The sequence below is a fragment of the Sinocyclocheilus anshuiensis genome, unplaced genomic scaffold (genome assembly GCF_001515605.1).
Source record: "Sinocyclocheilus anshuiensis isolate Anshui unplaced genomic scaffold, SAMN03320099.WGS_v1.1 scaffold2177, whole genome shotgun sequence".
Lineage (NCBI taxonomy): Eukaryota > Metazoa > Chordata > Actinopteri > Cypriniformes > Cyprinidae > Sinocyclocheilus > Sinocyclocheilus anshuiensis.
Window position 1 is genome coordinate 157,799 of NW_015552714.1, and position 21,025 is coordinate 178,823.

Sequence of the window (21,025 nt, forward strand, 5' to 3'; positions counted from 1 at the left end):
AGGTCTCTGACAATATACATCACTTTGTCAGTTAAAAATGTTCAAATTTAAAATAAACATTACACTACAAATGCAACACGGTCACATGCATTTCTGACTACTGAATGTGGTTTGAGTGAACCGATCATGAAACATTTTGAACCCCATTCAGTACTGACAACTTGTAATTAAAACAGCCAAAACAGATCTTAAAACCAGGTGTAAACGGGGTCATAGTTTAATGTACTTCAAGAAAAACAAGCAAACCAAATTATAAGGGAGGACTTTTGGGCTGAGTGCCTTAAAATATATATTTTCTCAAAAACATGATCTAGACCAGGGGTAGGCAAGTTCGGTCCTAGAGAGCCGCAGTCCTGCAGCGTTCAGCTCCAACCCTAATCAAACACACCTGAACAAGCTAATCAATGTCTTCAGGATTACTAAGGCTATAGGCAGGTGAGTTTTTTTTCAGGGTTGGAGCTGAACTCTGCAGGACTGCGGCTCTCTAGGACCGAACTTGCCTACCCCTGATCTAGACCAATACATGTTCTGTCCTGAATTAGACTACCAGAGGCCAAACCTTATTCCCTTTATTGATATAGTGAGACTGAACCAGTTGCCTTTTTCTCTGTATCGCTGAATAATAGTTGAAATATTAAGAGTGCAAATTTAATATCTAGTAGGCATTTTCATTACGGTCGTCTCTGAACAACAGTGGTATTCATTTATGACAGATATATATGGCTGTTATAAATCATGTTTGACATGTAAAGCAGTTAACAGTTTTACAACTTATTGACTTTCCTCATCGAGTGTAATCAACAGAGATTTCATGTGAAGAGCCACTTTAAATGTACTTGAATGGTGTCATGCAGTGTTGAGCTTTATGAAATGCTGCTTGAATTATTCTAGACACTAATTGTTGTCTCAAGAAACTATATTAAGTTAAACCAGTCTTTTTCAAAGGATACTGGTCTTCCTTGTAGATTTAAAATCACTGTTTAGTTTGAGAAGTCTTCCATTATCCAGACATTACAACATTTTACCCTCTTACACTCTTGCCTATAGAACTTGTAATGTGAATATCGCACAAATTAATATTATATATTGTAGTCATGATATATTTTGTATACCATACCTGACTTGCAAGAATGTTGCTGTGTCTTCTGTTATGTAACATTTGCCTGAGGGTTGTAATTCCTGTAATATTATGTAGGCCTAATATCTCAATTTAATGTATCAAATATGTCAGCAGACCACTGTTTGTATCAGTGCCATTTTTTGTTGTTGGTTTTTTACGTTTATTTATGTTTTTAAATGCAGCATGTCAGATTAGTGAGTGAGATTTCTTCTGAACGAGTCTTTGTATCGAGTTTTCTTATGCAGTATTTGTGTCTCATCTGTGTATTTGTGAACAATGATTTGGTGTGTATTTGTTTTTTTATATAATTTGATACTATTGTCTTAGTTCTGAAAAAAATAAGCAATTTAGTGCATGCGGTTTTTCCTATACAATTTGTTAGTTTAATGTGTGTCCTTGGTTTGTTTGATACTGCTTGGTGTAAATTAAAAGCAGTTTGTCCTTTAATATGTCTGATACATTTTATTTTAACACATCACATTTTGGTTTACAATCATCATGGAAAGCCTGGAAATGTCAGGGAATTTCAAAAGTGTGATGTCCAGAGCAGGAAAATCAATTAATAAGCTGACAAAACCACAACAACAACAATAATAAGCTTATGTAGCTCTTCACAATTTTTTGAAAAAGTCAGGGAAATTAATTGGTCAAACGATTACTGACCAATTATTAGATAGATATTCTTTATTAACCCCAGTAGCAAGAACTAATTTTCCTTCACTGTCTTAAACACAAGTGGAGTGTGTTGTCTAAATGATATGGCCATAAATGCAGTCCCACAGAAGAACACCTGGGCCTGTGGGGTCGTCAGCAATGTGGGCGTGGCGACGGCGCCGGTCAGAGCAGAGGCCGCGAGAGCGAGAGCAGTAATTCCCGGAGAACGAGCGCATGAAGATGTACTTTACCGGAGTTTGTCCGGTAATGTCATGAGTGAAAACGTCTCGGAAACCATCTGGTCTACGCCGCTCAGATAAGACGAACACACCAAGAGGATTTTTAATGTTTTTGAAGACAAAGTAAACCTCGAGGAGCGTCTGTCTGGATGAAATTGACAGAAAGACGTTAGGATCGAATATAAACAGAACATCACAGCGGACAGGTAAGTTACTAAAAGTTATTACACACTGTTTTTATTAAGTGGGAACACACATTGAGACTGTATGGGATATGAAAAAAAAAATGAAAAGAAAAAGAAAGATGTTAGGCCTATCTAACACCGTTAAGTCTTTTAGCAAGTTGCCATTACTTGTTCAACGACTTTCTAAGGTCATTAAACGGACAAGAAAATGTACATTTCCTGCATTATACAGTGTTTTTTTTTTTTAAAGAGTCTTTAAAAAATTCAAAATGTTAAAATGTTTAATCATCCCTTATGTTGTTAAATACTTAATTGTGCGTGTTCGCGTTACCGGTTCTGTATTCATGCTGTAAACAAAGACAGCAGTTAAGAGTAAAGAAAAGGATTAAGGGCAGGAAATGCTATTTGGATGTTGAGAATGTGTAATTGAGTGTGCGAGAGAAAGCTCTTTGTGTCTGGCCCTATATCTGTAATCTCCAGGGGCCCCTGTGCTACCTGAGACCTTTGTGAGGGCCTGCTGGTTTTCTTACCTATAGAGTTGTGTTTAAAAACATGACTTCATGGAGAGAGAATGAGCAAGGAGGATAGAACCAGGGAACGCAGAGGTTAGGGGTGAAACTGACACAGAAAAGATCATACTAAGTAGGATCAGGATCTTTTTGCGGTGGAGATGGGGAAAGTGACAGATGAATGTGGGTCAAAGACGTTAAGATGTCGGCATCAAAATAAATTTACAAAAGTGATTTTATGTCCATAGAAAGCACATTAAATGTAAGTAAAGTGTCTACTTTTAAGGTTTTAAGGTTAACAGTCTACTGTTAAAATTTGGTTGAAATAATGTTACATTGTCATCCAGTGTAACACAATATTTATGTAAAAATTCAAACAACATACTTATTCTGACTTGTACATATTAAAATAAGAAAACTTTTAAAAAATTTTTTTCGAAAAACAACAACAATTTAAAGCAGTATTACACTTACTGTTTTTATGCTTAAACCCTTTTTCGTCTTTGACCCATCCATCTCCAGTTTTAATAATATAACATTAATTTGAAGCAATAACTCTTATGATAAATCCCAAAATAGTTGTAACATGTTATATTAACACAGTAGTTATAATAATTATAGAAATCTAATATAAATCTGTAAATAATCCTTTAAAGGAGAAACACATGTGAATCAGAAAAAAACCTAAGAAAATGGATAGTGATAATTATGCAAAATATCACAAGAAATATATATACATATAGAAAGAATAAACTGATAATAATTATAATTTTGAGAATTATTCAGTATACCACAAACTGCATACCAAACATACGTTTTTTAAAACCACTGATCAGTGCTCCCACAGTCTGTCTAAAGGCTCCAATATACGTCAAGCAAAATCAAAGAACGAACTTTGGACTAAATCTGGCAAAAATAAAGGTTATTTAGAGTTTGTTTTGGTGGTTCAAAACTTTGCAACTTCCAGAAAACTTTGCACTGGCTGTTAAACACCTATAAACTGTTATTGGTCTATAAAGAACAAATAATAGGTGGTTGTGCATTAGGCCTCCACTTTTTGTAATGTGAAGATCTTTTCTGGATAATTTCTTTAGTTCAGTCCACCAATGTCAGATATGAGTAAAAACATGAACATGGTGCAAAGCTGCTTTATAGCTGAAACTGAAGTTATTATTATAATTAAAATTCAGATTCCTGAGAATGCCAAACTCTGGTACACTTATGCTGTTTTTCCAGTGTAGCAGCTTTGAAGCAATAAAGCACTCCATAAATAAATGAGACTTTACTTGAACCGTGTGCCAAATTGCATATCTGGTGCATGTCCATATTTCTATGCTCCTTTATCATCACTATCAAGAGGACAGCGAGTTTGAATGTTCCTGAACAGTATACTATGTCCATGAATTTTCATGAACTAAAGATAGGGATGTAAATGCTCAAGAATGTTACCTCACAGTGCTCATTCCCTTTTTCATCTTTGACCCATGTATAACATCAAAGAGACAAACATGGGTCCGTTTATATAGCATTAAATAATACATAGGAATCTTAAATGAGTATTCATATATAGCCTATAAAAATACTAAATTATTTTTAGATAAATGTTATTTATATTGTAATAATTAATTTAAATATTTGTATTTATTAAACTTATTTATTTTTACAGTTTACTATTATTATTATTATTATTTATTTTTAATAAATAAAAAAATACTGATACTGACCTATAAATAGCAATGAAATGGCATATATGGCAATAACAAAATAGGAAAACATTAAAGAGAGGTCAGCGATCCCAGTGAATGTGTGTGGCCTGAGTCTGAAGTGTGTTAACGGCACAGTTGTTGTTGTTAACTGCGTCATTACGTGGGGGGAAGTGCCATAGAAGTCAGTGTGTCGTCAACAAGGAATCTCTCATTATTTCGTGCTGCAAATATGATGGGAATGCTTATAGGAACTCTCTAACTTTAAATCAGTTCCATTTCATTTTGCTGACCTAACCATCAGACCCGAGATTGTCAGGAACAGTTGATCTGATTGCAAATGCATTGATTTCTTACAAAGAAGCTTTTGAAGCGAGGTCATTCCCTGCATTCAAGTGTCATTGCTTTTGATCTTTTGACCTTATAGAGTTCCTTGGTCTAATGATTTTACAATGATTTTTCAGATTATGTAAATATGATCTACTGTATATATTTGATAACTTGAAGTGCTTTTCATCGGTTAATCTTGAGTTGATCAAAGTCTGCCATAACAGGAAACCTCTTAACTTCGGCAAACAGAGATCTAGTCATTAGTAAGAGCTATTCAGCATGCTAAAGAGTTCTGTGTTAGTCAGAACCCCCCTCTGAGAATACATGCGGCCTTCTTCACAGCGAATAAGAAAAGGAAGAGGGGATAAATAGAATTGGGGTGACAAACGGGAGGGGGTGGAGGGCATGTTTATAGTCACTTTGGTGACTGACAGCACACAAGGTGGTGAGGCGGGTAGACATCTTGGAAGTGAGAGGGCACAAGGAAAATGAAAGAAACAAGGTTCTTCTAAACTATTTTGCCCGCTATTGTTTATATTAAAGATGTGTATTTAAAAGGATATAGTCTACCCAAAAATGAAAATTCTGTTATTTACTCAACCTCATGTCTTTCCAAAATTTTATGACTTCCTTTTTTCTGTGGAACACACAAGAAGATATTTTAAAGAATGTTGGTGACCAAACATCTTGATCCCATTGACTTTCATATAAACGAAACTAAGCAAAACCTGAAACTGTTTGACTACCAACATTCTTCATATCTTTTGTATTCCACGGAAGAAAGAAAGTCATATGTGTTTGGAATGACATGAGGGTTAGATTTTTTATTTTTGACTGGACTATCCCTTTACTGAATACTTTCTTTAATATAAACAATAGAGGTTTGCAATGACACTAGGGTGAATAAATGATGAGAGAAATGTAATTTTTGGGTGGACTATCCCTTTAAAATAGAGCAGTGTGAACATTCTTAAAAACATATTTCTTTTAGAATAAAAAAAGTCATACAGGTTTAAAACAAAATGAGTGAGTACAAATTTGCAGTTTGAATTTTCCTAGTGAACGGTCACTTTAAATTGTAAGGTGCATTGGCTTCTTTGATGGCCCAGATCACAAAATTAGTTCTGCAGTACAATTCAGAGGCTCCACTGAAATATCAAAAGTGCATTTGCCTCTGTTTTGGATGCTAATCCAGTTGCTAATGGTGACAGCTATCGGGTGAGTCATGAACTGAATGCAGTGTGCCAGTGATGCACCTGCAATCATCACACACACTCACACATGCGAATGTATACACACTCGCACGCAGCTGCCGACCTGTAGTTCACCCTGACTCATTGTACCACTGTACTTTCTCCTATTGTCCGGCATGTTTGCTCTTTGGGAGAGGGACCCGGTGTGAACATGACATCAGTAGATTATGAAAGAAGGGAGGGGAATATCAAAACATAGGCTGTAAGAAAATCACAGGACATTTAAAAGAATGCTTGGAAAGAAAGTTGTTGCCTTTCAGCCATCACAACAAAATGTTGCGTGATTCTTAGAGAGTAATGAACAATACATGCTTTGTTTTACTAGATGCAGGTTTTATTTTGCATGTAGGTTTCTTACTTTTGAGCTTAAGGTCATTTGTCAACAATACTACTAACATGAAATAATGCATCTTCTAATAATAATAATAATAATAATTCTTTTTTATTTTTATGTTTTTTTACAGATTTATTTTTGGCATTTTATGCCTTTATTTCGATATGATAGTATAATGACAGGAAGCAAAATGGGAGTGAGAGAGGGGGGACGGGATTGGGAAAGGTCCACAAGCTGGGACTCGAACTCGGGACGCCTGAAGCGCAACGGCGCTACATGTCAGTATATTGTGCAGTATATTATCGAGAAGTGCAAAACAAATCACAATTCTGAAAACAAAATAACAAATTACAAACGCAAATGCAAGTCTAAAAAACAAAATCTGACTTGTTATTTTGTTTTCGAATTTGTCATTGTGTTTTCTGACTTGTTATAATGTTTTCTGAATTGTTGTTGTGCTTTCTGAATTGTTATTTTGTTTTTTAGACTTGCATTTGCATTTGTAATTTATTTTGTTTTCAGAATTGTGATTTGCTTTGCACTTCTCGGCCACCGTACTATATAGTACAATACTGCAAAATTGCTTTGAAACAATCTAAATATAAATAAAAGTGACTTGAGAGATATTATACACTCTTATTCAAATGTTTGGGGTCCGAGATGGTAAAATGTTTTTACAAATGTTTTTAAAAAGTCTCTCATAGTCATACAAGGCTGCATTCAATCAAAATTGCAGTAAATATTGTGAAATAAATTATTAAATTTATATTAAACAAATTCTAAGAGTTATTTCATGTAATTTATTTTTGTGATGGCAAAGCTCAATTTTCAGCAGCCATTACTCCAGTCTTCAGTGTCACATGATCCTTCAGAAATCATTCTAATATTTATAAGAAACATTTTTATTATCAATGGTGAAAACAGTTGTGCTGCTTAATATTTTTGAGCAAACTGTGATAATTTTGTTCAGGATAATTTTAGTGTTTTTTGATAAAATTAGAGCATCCTTTCTGAATAAGTTAATTTCTTAAAAATTAAATCTAATAATAAAAAAAATCGTATAATAAAAAATTGTATAATATAGCCAAATGTTTTTGTCATCAAGTCCCCACAGCCCTAATTACATCTAAATTTATAATGGTTAGCAATATAAGCTAAAAGCATTCAACTAGCACTGCAACGTGGGCATGACCAGTGGTATTTGAGGCAGACTATTTGTTTATTTGACCAATTGCAGATGGACTGAAGTGTTCAGGAAACCTGACTGAAAACAGTCATTATTCTTTCAGCCATGCCATTGCAGTGTTAGTAGTGCAGAAATCACAAACTCCACCTTTAAAGACATCAGATAAGTTCAATAAAAATCCACCGTCCACTTCCACGCCTCTGTTGAGCAATGAATCAGGAGGTAATTTGATCTATCCATTGTTTGGGGCTAGACTCTAAAGCAGGGCTGTCCAAACTCGGTCCTGGAGGGCCGGTGTCCTGCAGAGTTTAGCTCCAACTTGCCTCAACATCTGACTGGAAGTTTCTATGCCTAGTAAGAGCTTGATTAGCTGGTTCAGGTGTGTTTAATTAGGGTTGGAGCTAAACTCTGCAGGACACCGGCCCTCCAGGACCGAGTTTGGACAGCCCTGCTCTAAAGTTAGGGCGGAGCTAGAGAGAGTAGGTGCAAGAGGGGTGAATGTATGCAAGAAAGAGTACATGTATCAGCGAGAGAGGACTGGAAAAGAGGCCCAGGAGCGGTGGAGGAGTGAAAGACATCTGGGTGTAATGTAATGTAAAGGGGTTGGAGGGTGTATAAAAGACAGAAAATTGCTGTTCTCGTGTGTCTGGAGATAAAAAGCGCTGGCTGCCTTCATGGTGACATAATGTGATTATGGTATTATCAGTAATCTTGTGATGATCTTGTGGAATTTTAAAAGCTATGACATCTGTGTCTAGCAGATGTACACGGAGTCCAAAATAATGCCACACCTGCCAAAGGTGAAAATTTAGCAGCCAAAATATCAAAACTATATTTTCCATTATTTGTATTAATAAATATGTATTTGTTCCTATGACAAATGTAATTATATAGTGATTTTGTCCTTGCATATTTGTGACCCTGGACCACAAAACCAGTCATAAGGGTCAATTTTTCGAAATTGAGATTTATACATCATCTAAAAGCTGAATAAATAAATTTGTTAGGATAGGACAATATTTGGCCGAGATACAACTATTTGAAAATCTGGAACTTGAGGGTGCAAAAAAAAAAAAAAATATTGAGAAAATCGCCTTTAAAGTTGTCCAAATTAAGTTCTTAGCAATGCATATTACTAATCAAAAATTAAGTTTTGATATATTTACGGTAGGAAATGTACAAAATATTTTCATGGAACATGATCTTTACTTAATATCCTAATGATTTTTGGATTAAAAGAAAAATCGATAATTTTGACCCATACAATGTTTTTTTTGGCTATTGCTAAAAATATATCCAAGCGACTTAAGACTGGTTTTGTGGTCCAGGGTCACATTTGTGACTCGTGTTCTGGAGAAAAAAAACTTAAGGCATCCTGGATAAACCAGATTTTCCACTAACATTTTCATCTGTTGTCTTGAATCAGATCTTTAGAATCAGATCACATGTTTCATTCAATGAATCAGTTGATCCATTTCACAAAATACAAATGATTTGTTCATGAATCGACTTGATTTGGTTCATGAGTTGAACTTATTGACTCAGTGTTCCAGTTTTAGTGGAACTGCCCAGAAGATTGTCAGTAAATTATGACTTTAATATAGTCCACAAGTTGTATGGACCACTTTTAAGATCCTTTTATAGTGCTCTTATCTCCTTTTTGAAATTTGGCACATACAGCCCTTTGATTTAGTACAACATGAGTTTAAATAAATGACAGGATGTCTTTAAAAAAAAAAATGGCATAAGACAATAGAAACATACTGTGTTTAAGAACAAAAATTTATGTATGATAAGCATTATATACAGCGCAATGACAGTTTTGTTGTTAGGAAACAAAACAATGAACTTTGACCTCTTCGATCGCTACATTCTCCATTCCACAATCCGTTCACGTTCTCTCATTGTACATGCTTGCACACAAAGGTGTGGAACAGGTGGTAACAGCCTAATCTCGGCCTGTTGGCAGACTGTGTCTTTGTGACGTGTGCATTCATGGACAAATTATTTGCAGAGCATTACTCACTTTTAATGTTTGCTGCAAACAGGAATACTAGAGAGAGACAGAAGCCATTTTACTTGAGAGGAAATGGTTTTATATGTGTGCTTCACAATCACAATGCATTTCTATTAGAATAGGAATAAAGAAAAGGATGGAAGTGGAACCACTCCAGACGATTTCAAAACAGTGTTATGTAATAAGCGATAACCATAGAGACCGAGGGGAAGAAAGGAAGAGGGAGGTAAAATGAGAGCTAAACAGACTCTTGGAGTGAAAACATTCACCAAAGCTGTTCCCAGCCCATCACTCACTTTCCATAAACTCCCTGTAACACTGTGAGGTTACGACACACTTTTTTATGAATTGTGAAATCGCCTAGCTTTTATGATGGGATGAATTCTCTCATGTGCTGGACTTTTATTGCAGTTGTAAACTGAATTGGAATATGATATCCGATAACAGGCTTATTTTCACTGCAAAAAAAGTTCTTACATATGCTAGAAATACTGGTAACATCTAATTAACTGGTTTTATGAAAGTCAAAAATATTTTATGACTGAATAACCTGACTATGTTAGGTTACACCAATAATAGTTATTTTTAAGGGTCACATCAAGTTATATAAGCACCTTACGGCAAGAACGGACTTTCATCTGGAAAGATTTTAATCTGGCAGATGATAAACACACCAGATAAAACTGCATAGAGTTACACTGTAGGAGAGACCTGAGTCATATCTAGTGACTCGAGGGTGGGCTCTTTTGACTTTTTGCTTGAAAGCAGCCACCTAGCATCCAGCGCACCTAAGAAACCGGATAACAATGTGGTAAAAACTAATCCGCAAACCTTAGCAACCATATACATTACATTGAAACTGAAAAGTTATTCATAATTTGAATTAGTCATGCTACAGTTTTAAAAACACTACAAATAAAAAAGTAGTACATTAAAGTAATTGAGCAATATGCATATTTTAGAAGTAAAAAATAAACTATCAAATGGCTTAATCAACCAACCTGTGTTTTTTGGATACAGCACCATTCCTTGGGCATTTACGATATGTGTATAAAATCAGATAATTAGTTTATCCAACTTTATACACATACTTACAGTATACTTGCGTAAAGTGATATATGCTATTTAGAAAATATCAGCTATAAACTATATTATCGCCCAGCTCTAAACTGCTAAATGTGGCTATAAAGCATTAAAGGGATAGTTCACCCAAAAATGAGTTTCTTTCTTCTGTTGAACACAAAAGAAGATATTTTGAACAATGTGAGCAACCAAAAAGTTGACAGTAGCCGATGACTTACATAGTATTTTTTTCAATGGCTACCTTCATCTTTTTGGTTACCCACATTGTTCAAAATATCTTCTTTTGTTTAGACACTCAGCAGAAGAAAGAAACTTAACAGGCTTGGAACGACCCTTATGATATTATAAAGATTAACATCATGAGTTTGTGTAAAGCTGCTTTGAAACTATTTGTATTGTGAAAAGTGCTATACACATAATTTTGACTTTAGCCATGCTTTAGTGGTGGTTTGGATGTGTAACAGATGTAATGGATATAACTTCTATTATGATTTTATTTTTTGAACCATTTAGCCAAGCACATTTTTCAGAAATAGTAATGTCATATTTTGATCTGTAGGGGGAGCAGTGAAGCTATAATCTGAGTATGGGCCCTGAGGAGCTGCCTGACCTTATGGACACGGTATGAATTTGTGCATATGTATGTCTGTCTGAGTAAAGAACCATATGTGTGCCAATTATGTGCCAATAATTTAGCATTATTTGTTTGTTCTCTCACTCATTACACCCAGATGTCGAGCACTCCTCCTCCGTCTCCTCGTCCTGTTTGTTCCTCATTCTCACCTCCTCACTGCTCTCCACCGGTCGTGACCTTACGCTCCCCTGCCACTCGTTACCTGACTCAGCTCGACCCCTGGAGGAGACACAGCTGGGAACCTGGAGCTGTGGCACAGGGATATCCACCCAATGACACACGCAGGTAAAAAACCACATTTACCTCAGTGACACTTTAGAATGGTCCAAGTGTGCTCTACCTTAATTAAAAAAAAAAAACTGGAAATTGTGACTAATTTGGCTTTATCTATACTGACATGTATTATGTGCTATATTTCATTATTTAACATTAACTTTCTATTTTAATATATTTTAAAGTTATTTTTTTTCTGTGATGGCAGAGCTGAATTTGCAGCAGTCTTCAGTGTCGCATGATCCTTCAGAAATAATTCTAATATACTGATTTGGTGCTCAAGTAACATTTCACATTATTATCAATGTTGAAAACAGTTGTGCTGCTTGATATTTTTGTGGAAAACAAAATGCATTTTTTTGGATTTTTAACGAATAGAAAGAAAAGCATTTATTTGAAATCCAAATCACACATTTACCTCAGTGACACTTTAGAATGGTCCAAGTGTGCTCTACCTTAATTTAAAAAAAAAACTGGAAATTGTGACTAATTTGGCTTTATCTATACTGACATGTATTATGTGCTATATTTCATTATTTAACATTAACTTTCTATTTTAATATATTTTAAAGTTATTTTTTTTCTGTGATGGCAGAGCTGAATTTGCAGCAGTCTTCAGTGTCGCATGATCCTTCAGAAATAATTCTAATATACTGATTTGGTGCTCAAGTAACATTTCACATTATTATCAATGTTGAAAACAGTTGTGCTGCTTGATATTTTTGTGGAAAACAAAATGCATTTTTTTGGATTTTTAACGAATAGAAAGAAAAGCATTTATTTGAAATCCAAATCTTTTGTAAAATTATAAGTATATTTACTTTTTTTAACAGTTCAATGCATTCTTGCTGAGTTAAAGTATTAATTTCTTCAAAAACAAAATCTTGTTGACCCCAAACTTTAAAATTGTGTAATATAATTGTTTTTGTCAGCAAACCCACACAACCTAAATTATGTACTCACTGAAATTAATAGTTAACCCTGCAGAATAGGATTTTTACAACATATTTTGTTATATATTATAATTTTTCTTACCCTTATTGTATTTAAATGATTATATATTTCCATGTTTAATTTTTTGGGTGAGTTTTTTTTTTTTTTTTTACCATTTTATTCTAGTTTTATTTTGTCATGTATTTTTTGTTGCAGTAGTTTTTGGGATGCACTAGTTGCATCAGAAATGCACTACATATAAATTAACTATTGAAATTTGAACCATTTTAATTTAAAACTATATATGTATATATATATGTATATGTAAACAAAAACTTTTATTTTGGATGCGATTAATAATTTGACAGCACACATATATATATATATATATATATATATATTCTTATTCAATGTTGTGCCTTATAACTCTTTCTCTCTCACACATGGCTGTCCTGATATAGGGCCTCTACTGTGTCACTCTGTGGACTATTATTGTGAGATCACCACCAGCCAGTGCCAATGTACTCAGTGAGGAGACAGAGACACACACAGATAGATAAGAACACACGGACATACATAGGTCTCTCCAGTAAGGAGCTAACATTACACTGCAGCTCATTTTCAGGTTAGCTTTAAAGAAGCCGACTTAAAGTCATCCAAAGGAAGAGGAAAGAGTAAGATTGAAGTTTTTAAATCTATAATGTTATGAGTTTGTTTACATATGTGTAGGTTTGTTTGTTGTTGCAGATGTCCTGTGGAACTTATAATTTCTGGTACTTTGTAATGATAGTCATCAGACAACAGGTTATGCAGTAACAATGTATGTGAATTTAATGTTCATTCTCTCTCTTCTTAGTGTGAGTCTTGAAGATCTGAACCCGGATGAGATGTCCTTAGTGCTAAACAGTGCATGGAAGTCAAAAAGAGCCCGAGAAGCCCGCAGGTCTGTCACTCAAGCTTCCCTGACGTCACTTACTGAGGAGGAAGTTGGAGCAGAGCATCAGGAACATCATCGATCAGCGCTGGAGGTTAGAACACGCACACAGAGCTTCTGTGAGCTGCATTACTATGTACTGTATACTTATAGTTAGTAGCCACCTTTAAAGCCTCCTGAGATCAAGATGGAGCAGCAAGTTAATTCACTGATCATGGATTGGAAAAGTGGAAAAACAACAAAATGAAGAGTTTCAGCTTCTATTTTTGTACCTAATTCAATGGAAATGTGAAATGCACTTTATGTTCAGCAAAATAACTCTACCTATGCAAACCGCACAATATTGAACGTTCAATTACCGTGGATTCCAAAAAATGTAGACAAAATTGTATTCTTAAATTCTACAATGGTGCATTAAATTGATCAAAAGTGGCAATTTTTTGTACCAATGTAACAGTCTTTTCAAATAATTTCAAATACATTTGAATGGTTTTCACGGCCAGAAAAAAAGTATCATCATTTTAAAACTATCAAGTAAAAATATTTTATTAAAACTATTATACAAAAATATTATGCAGAAACAACTGTTTTCAACATTGATAATAAGAAGAAATGGTTCTTGATTTCTGAAGGATCATGTGACACTGAAGACTGGAGTGTAATGGCTGATGAAAATTCAGCTTCACAGCCATCACAGAAATAAATGACTAATTATTGTTAATAATAATAAAAATATATTAAAATAGGAAAGCTATATTGTAATCATACAGCTGTTTTTAACTGTATTTCTGTACTTCTTTCAAAAACATACTGACCCCAAACTTTTGAACAGTTGTGCATATGAAATATTTTAGTTTTAATTAGATAACTGCTTTGTAAATTTCTCCCTCAGGAGCAGTCCAATCAGATGCATGGCTGCAGTGTCTCCGCCCCCAGCCTGTGTATGATGCAGCTGATGCCTAGAAGCTCCGCCCCTCGCCCACGCTCCTACTGCCATGGTCAGTTGAGTGTGTTTGGGGTTTCCAGCTTGTTCACAAATTAATTCAAATGAAACCATTCATTTATATTTCCTATGTGGTTCTTTCCCTCACTTTTTTATGTTATTTTTATTATACAGTTTTCCCCCTAAAAATAAGTGTTCAAATATTTTATGTCCACTATGTTTCTGACTCTTTATTTATGACTCTGAAACTGAAACCGATATTAAGAAGACAGCATTACGTCATGTGCAATCCAAGTTCTATTTCCTCAAATCAATGAGAACATTTTTCTTGTCTTGTTCGGTGTGATCTAGAGAGTGTTTCGTACCACCAGACTGGAGGATCATCTCACAGGTGTGTCTCAGTCCTGGCTTGTTTTAATCATAAATATCCTAACATATTCAATTGTAAATATCCATACTTTTAATTTCTGATACAGTATAGACAGCGAGTTTGCTGCTCCGGGCTGGGACATAGATAGAGGGCAAATAAAGGCTGAGGGGCATGAAAACAAAGAGGATGTCTCAGGAAATCGCCTGGAGCGAACACTGAGCTTCCTGCGCAAGATGACTGCTAAAAGCAAGGTAGGGGCCCAGCTTCCTGTCCACTCCTGTGCTTACTGTGTCAAAAGGCAAACCTACGTTGATGACCAGTATCATTTCTGGTTGGTTGTTATTTTAATCTGTCATCAGAAGTGAAGTGTTACCAGTTGCATATGGCATATTGCATGTTTTAGTTCAGGAGAGAGGGGGCAGTGTAGTGAAACTGGACAATAGTCCCATTCCAGTCCAACAGAGGGCAGAGTGAGACAATCCTGCTGAACAGGCAACTGGATAATTAAGCAAAAACACTGTCTCCCTCCTCCACTTGTTGTCTGTAAAATTTCAGTTTCTACCATTATTATTAGTTCTCAAGCTAATAATACTCGCTCTATACTATACTATATCATTAAGCTCCCAGCTGAAATTCCACAGCTTGGTTTGTGCTGAGAATCAGATTCCAGCTTGTCATGAATCATAGGAGCCTGGCAAACACTGACTCACTTAGTAGTCAGCTAAAATTTCTCAGAAAGTGCCACAGAGTCTGCAGGTTTGACATCTTATCAAAACCATAATCATTTATTTTATTAAATTCAGAAAGGTTCCAGCAGGTTCATACCTTTTTGTGTTTGAGAGACAGCCTTTCTACTGTAGAACACAAAAGATATTTTGAAGAATGTTAGTAACAGTTTTGGTTAACACTGACTTCCATTATATGGACAAAAAGGCAGAGACATTTCTCAAAATATTGTCTTTTATGTTCCACAAAATTTTTTGGGTGAACTATCCCTTCAGGTTTCAATTAATTGACGTGATCTATGGGCAGGTTTAAGAAACACTCACTGAACCATCAGAAAGTACTGTGCAACATTAGTTAACATGATCTTGGGAGAGTGAGATGCAATATTATTGTGAAACCCATATGACAGAATGAATAAAGCCCCTTTTGTAGTTGTTTTAAGGATGGATGGCAATCAGAATACTGTCTTTGACCCAGTTCACTACAATGACACATGAGGAAGCAGGATTTTATGGTCGAGTGATGACAGGTCTGAAGATGACATTGTTTTTGAGTCAGTATCGCAGTGCTTGTGAAAGAAAGTCCTCGTTTATTCACATTAGTGTTAGTCATGTTCATGGACTGTCAAATCTTTACAAGTCTGTTTCAAAGTAAAAAAATTTACTTAGAATTCCTAAAAGATTTGAATTTGTTTTTAACTACATTACCATTCAAAAGTAATTTATTTGAACAAAAATATAGTTATAACAGTAATATTATTATTATTACAATTTAAAATAATTGTATAAAAAAAGTATATAAAAAGCTGAATTTTCAGTAGCCATTACTTCAGTCTTCAGCGTCACATGACCCTTCAAAAATCATTCTAATATACTGATTTGCTGCTCAAGAAACATTTTTGATTATCAAAGTTGAAAACCGTTGCGCTGCTTAATAATGTACAGGTGCATCTCAATAAATTAGAATGTCGTGGAAAAGTTCATTTATTTCAGTAATTCAACTCAAATTGTGAAACTCGTGTATTAAATAAATGCAATGCACACAGACTGAAGTAGTTTAAGTCTTTGGTTCTTTTAATTGTGATGATTTTGGCTCACATTTAACAAAAACCCACCAATTCACTATCTCAACAAATTAGAATATGGTGACATGCCAATCAGCTAATCAACTCAAAACACCTGCAAAGGTTTCCCGAGCCTTCAAAATGGTCTCTCAGTTTGGTTCACTAGGCTACACAATCATGGGGAAGACTGCTGATCTGACAGTTGTCTTTATGTTTTCAATTTCCCATTGCAGACACATATAAAATATTAGCATTTTTATTATTTGCAATTAGAGGAAATGAAGTCACAATTGTGGATGAAAGATGCAATTACCTTTTTTTATTATTTATTTATTTTTGCCCTGACAAGGAAATAGGCTTTCATGTAAACTTTCCCATGTGTCAGTACAAACCAATATAAACTTATAAGGTCAAGACTCGTCACATTTACTGAGTTATCATTTAAACTCTTATCATCACAGCTAAAGGTCTGTTTGAATTGCAGGTCTTTCCATGACATCATGGCACTAAACATCACACACGCGCTTTTTTAGATCTTAAGGGAGCTTCGACAGAATTGGCACTCGTGACTAGTCATCCACTTTAGGGAATAAGATTTTCATGCCAGTCCCGCAGGCTCCAACACAAACAGTCCAGCAAGAGATGGGAGGAGTTTTATGAGACAGCCTGTTTCTTTGTAAAGCAAGCTGAACCGTTTGATTAAATAGCAACGTCTTGTTTTTAAATAATTTTTTTAACCACATTACCAGATTTATAGTACAGTCTAGAGTTTTCTCTAAATACGTGTTATTAGTAACACACTTCTGTCTGAGGTTTTGTTTGTTAGACTTCCTTGGAAGCGCTTTCTGCTTTCCTCTCTCTCTCTCTCTCTCGCTCTCGCTCTCTCTCTCTCTCTCTCTCTCTCTCTCTCTCTCTCTCTCTCTCTCTCTCTCTCTCTCTCTCTCTCTCTCTCTCTCTCTCTCTCTCTCTCTCTCTCTCTCTCTCTCTCTCTCTCTCTCTCTCTCTCTCTCAGTTCCAGACGCTTACATGTGCGTACCCACACACAAACAATCACACACGGGTCCAGTCAGCTGTTTGAAGCCTGATCTGACCCCATACACACACAAGGAAGGAGCTTGTCAAAGGACAGACCACAGGCACAAACTCAAAGCAGCATGACCGGGTTTGTTTTTAACTCTGTCAGCCTTTAGGTATTAATTCTTTACTGTTGAGAGGGAACTTTTTGATTGTATTGTACAACATTTTTAGCTTTTAAAAGTGATTTTAAACTTTAAGATAAGGCTTCATCTTATTATTAAACTTATTAATTGTAGCGAAAGCTGTGCTGCAAATATAAATATGGTAATCATGTATAATAAAGCTCTTTCTTACTGAGTGGTACCACCATAGTGCAGGGATGTGTGTGTGTGTGATGATGATTATTAGCTGCAAAGTAAACAGTCTGGCAGAGTCATCTCATCGTCTGGCCTGTTTCCTCCTCCCATGATCTTTAAATCTCAGCCGTCCCCTTGTTTTCCTTGTATCCTTCAGTTGCTCTTTCTGTCCCGCCACTTATAAACTCCATACATTCTCTTTTCTGCACCCCTTTACATTTAGGTCTTAACAGATAAACATTAAGCATTACACATTACAATCTTCCTTTCTTACCACAGTGCCATAAAATGCATTTAATAAAGTGGGAATTACCCAGCGAGGGCAACGGACACCTGCTCTTGAAATATTACTGTCAGGATTTTTTACTGGCAGTCATTTTTCAACAACTGTGTCTCCCCTCACTGTTGGCCATTTGCTGCACTGCTTACTCCAAGCTGTTGGGAGACTCATAAAGCCACAGAGGGGCCTATAGGGTGGAGCACAGGGCCTTTTTTTAGGTTATAAAGCCTTTGCACTGGTTTGGCAATCCCACTACAGGAGTAAACATCTGTGAAACATGTCAGCAGGAGCCCCTCCCACACTCCCGCTGACAGACTGGGATCTGGACTGTTTTGAAATGGAAAGGTGAATGAGATTTTAAAATAAGGGTGCGAATATTAGGTAAAGTTGTCTCCTTTTTTATGTCTTCATTTATTGACGCAATTTTTTACATTAAAAATGTAATATATATATATATATATATATAATGTTACACATATTATGTAGAGAATGTTTTTATTGACAGTGTGACAAGAACAACATATAACTTTCTAACTTCTATCTAATTGATGCTGCATCTCACTTAGCCAAAATTTGAAATACGCTCATGAATACAAATGTGCACACACACATTCACCTTAAGGCACCACGCTGTGTTGTGTGACACAATCTGTGCTGAATGACAGGCCTCGTGGGCTTCAACCTCCAGAACCTGGTCGTTATCTCTGCAAAAACACACAGACACACACAGTCCTCACTATAACTCCTACTGTCATAGACACGCACAGAAAAACACATTTTCCCGTCTGCTGCAGAAAGCAGCTCTGAAGAGAGCCTCCTCTATGGAGTGGTAACCCACAGCAACGCTCCCTCTCTCTTTCTCTTTCATTCTCTCTTTCTATCATCTATTTCAGTGTAGAGTCGTGGCCACATCTAACACCCACTATCATTGTAACTACCAGCTTCAGTGTAATGCAAAATGAATGCAAAATGCATACAACACATAAATGAGCTCTATTTCTAGATGTTTCTCTTAAAATAGGATGAAATTCTTAAATTACATTGAAAACAAATGCATGTATAAATGTATATTTGAGTTCATATTGAAATTTCTGGCACAATTTGAGACCTTGACATTTTACTCTAATTCCTGAAATGTATTTTTTATTTTAAAAAATGAATTTTATTCTGTTCTGTATTGAATAAACAGTTTAACTCTATTTGTCTTCCATAAAAATCGCTTCCGATGTATTATTATTATTATTTAATATATTTTTTCAAAAACATTTGAAAATAATTATGAAAAGGAAAAATATAAAAAGTTGCAGATTATTAAAAAAAAATCAAAAAATCAAAAATATCAACAGTATGAATTTAAAATGGGAATTTATTTATTTTATTTTATTTTTTCCCAAATACATTGAAAGTCATTGTGAAAAGGCAAAAATAGCTGTGTTAATATACGTTTTTCAAAAAAGCTGAAAGTGATAAAGAAAAGCAAAAAAATAGCAAGTTAGAGATAATGTAGAAAAAGTGAAAAAAGAAAAAAGTGAGATATAACTTTAAAAAGTTACATTGTATTTATTTATTTATTTAATTTAATATTTTTTTTCAAAAACATTTGAAAATAATTATGAAAAGGAAAAATAGAAAAAGTTGCAGATTATTAAAAAAAAATAAAAAAATAAAAAATATCAACAGTATGAATTTAAAATGGGAATTTATTTATTTTATTTTATTTTTTCCCAAATACATTGAAAGTCATTGTGAAAAGGCAAAAATAGCTGTGTTAATATACGTTTTTCAAAAAAGCTGAAAGTGATAAAGAAAAGCAAAAAAATAGCAAGTTAGAGATAATGTAGAAAAAGTGAAAAAAGAAAAAAGTGAGATATAACTTTAAAAAGTTACATTGTATTTATTTATTTATTTTACAAATACATTAAAAGTAATTGTGAAAAGGCAAAAATAGCTGCATTCAAACAATTTATTTGTTATTTTCAAATACATTGAAAGAAATTATGAAAAAGAAAATATAGCAAAAGTTAGAGATGTAAATAAAAGTGAAAAATTGGGATATAATTTTAAAACATGAAATTTTATGTATGTATATGTGTGTATTTATGTATATATGTATGTATGTATTTATTTATTTAATTAATTAATTAATTATTTTCTGAGATCAAATGAATGATGAATAACAAGATCAGTCAGTGTAATCAGTGTACTTGTTGAACTGGCACTGATTATGAAGTGGCATCTAGCTTCTTAGCATTTGTTAGCATAGCTTGCAGCAGACCGCTCCAGTAACATCAGCATTATCCGAGTACTGAGGCAGCCCTCCAATACTCACTGAAGACAGAGTATTCATCATTATTGATCTGGTCAGGAGTGCTGCAGGGGCTGAAATCTGACTGCTAATAAACAACGTAGCTGGTCCCATGCCACACATTTGTTATTACCAACACAAGGAAGAAAGCTTGTGTGCATGAAATTAAAGAAATCGTGAGTAAGAGGGAGAGTGAGAAGAAGTGTTGAAACACTTGTGTGGAAGTCCGCCCACAGTGCAATCTGTCCTTCCTCAGAGACACTGAACCAAAGAGCGAGCAAGAGAGAAAGACTCCCGAGAGAAAGAGAGATTGGTGCTTCACTATTTAAAGTTGAAGAGCTAGTGGATTTCACAGAAAGAGACGTCATGTACTGATTTTCTACCAGAATAGTGATGGTGATGGGTCGAGGGATGGCTTTTTGAGAGCCGAATGGTGATGTAACTTGCTATTTTACTAAATGTCCACCAGCATAGTACATCAAGGTTTTTGAGAATTTATTTTAACTTACATAATCAACTAATTTAATAAAACCTCTTTATTCCAACACAAGCTGGCTTCGGTGTAACAGTCAAAACAT

General features: G+C 34.9%; 1 protein-coding gene across 1 annotated transcript in view; it reads left to right on the forward strand.

Moving 5' to 3' along the window:
- The first annotated feature begins 1,934 nt into the window (after positions 1 to 1,934).
- Positions 1,935 to 21,025, forward strand: part of LOC107667781 (A-kinase anchor protein 13-like) — a 28,789-nt gene continuing 9,698 nt past the window's right edge. The window contains exons 1-7 of the mRNA XM_016459504.1: positions 1,935 to 2,219; positions 11,173 to 11,235; positions 11,345 to 11,532; positions 13,310 to 13,481; positions 14,280 to 14,385; positions 14,682 to 14,721; positions 14,807 to 14,951. Of these exons, the coding sequence (XP_016314990.1) occupies positions 11,200 to 11,235; positions 11,345 to 11,532; positions 13,310 to 13,481; positions 14,280 to 14,385; positions 14,682 to 14,721; positions 14,807 to 14,951 (687 nt within the window). The 5' untranslated portion in view covers positions 1,935 to 2,219; positions 11,173 to 11,199. The remainder of the gene's footprint in view (positions 2,220 to 11,172; positions 11,236 to 11,344; positions 11,533 to 13,309; positions 13,482 to 14,279; positions 14,386 to 14,681; positions 14,722 to 14,806; positions 14,952 to 21,025) is intronic.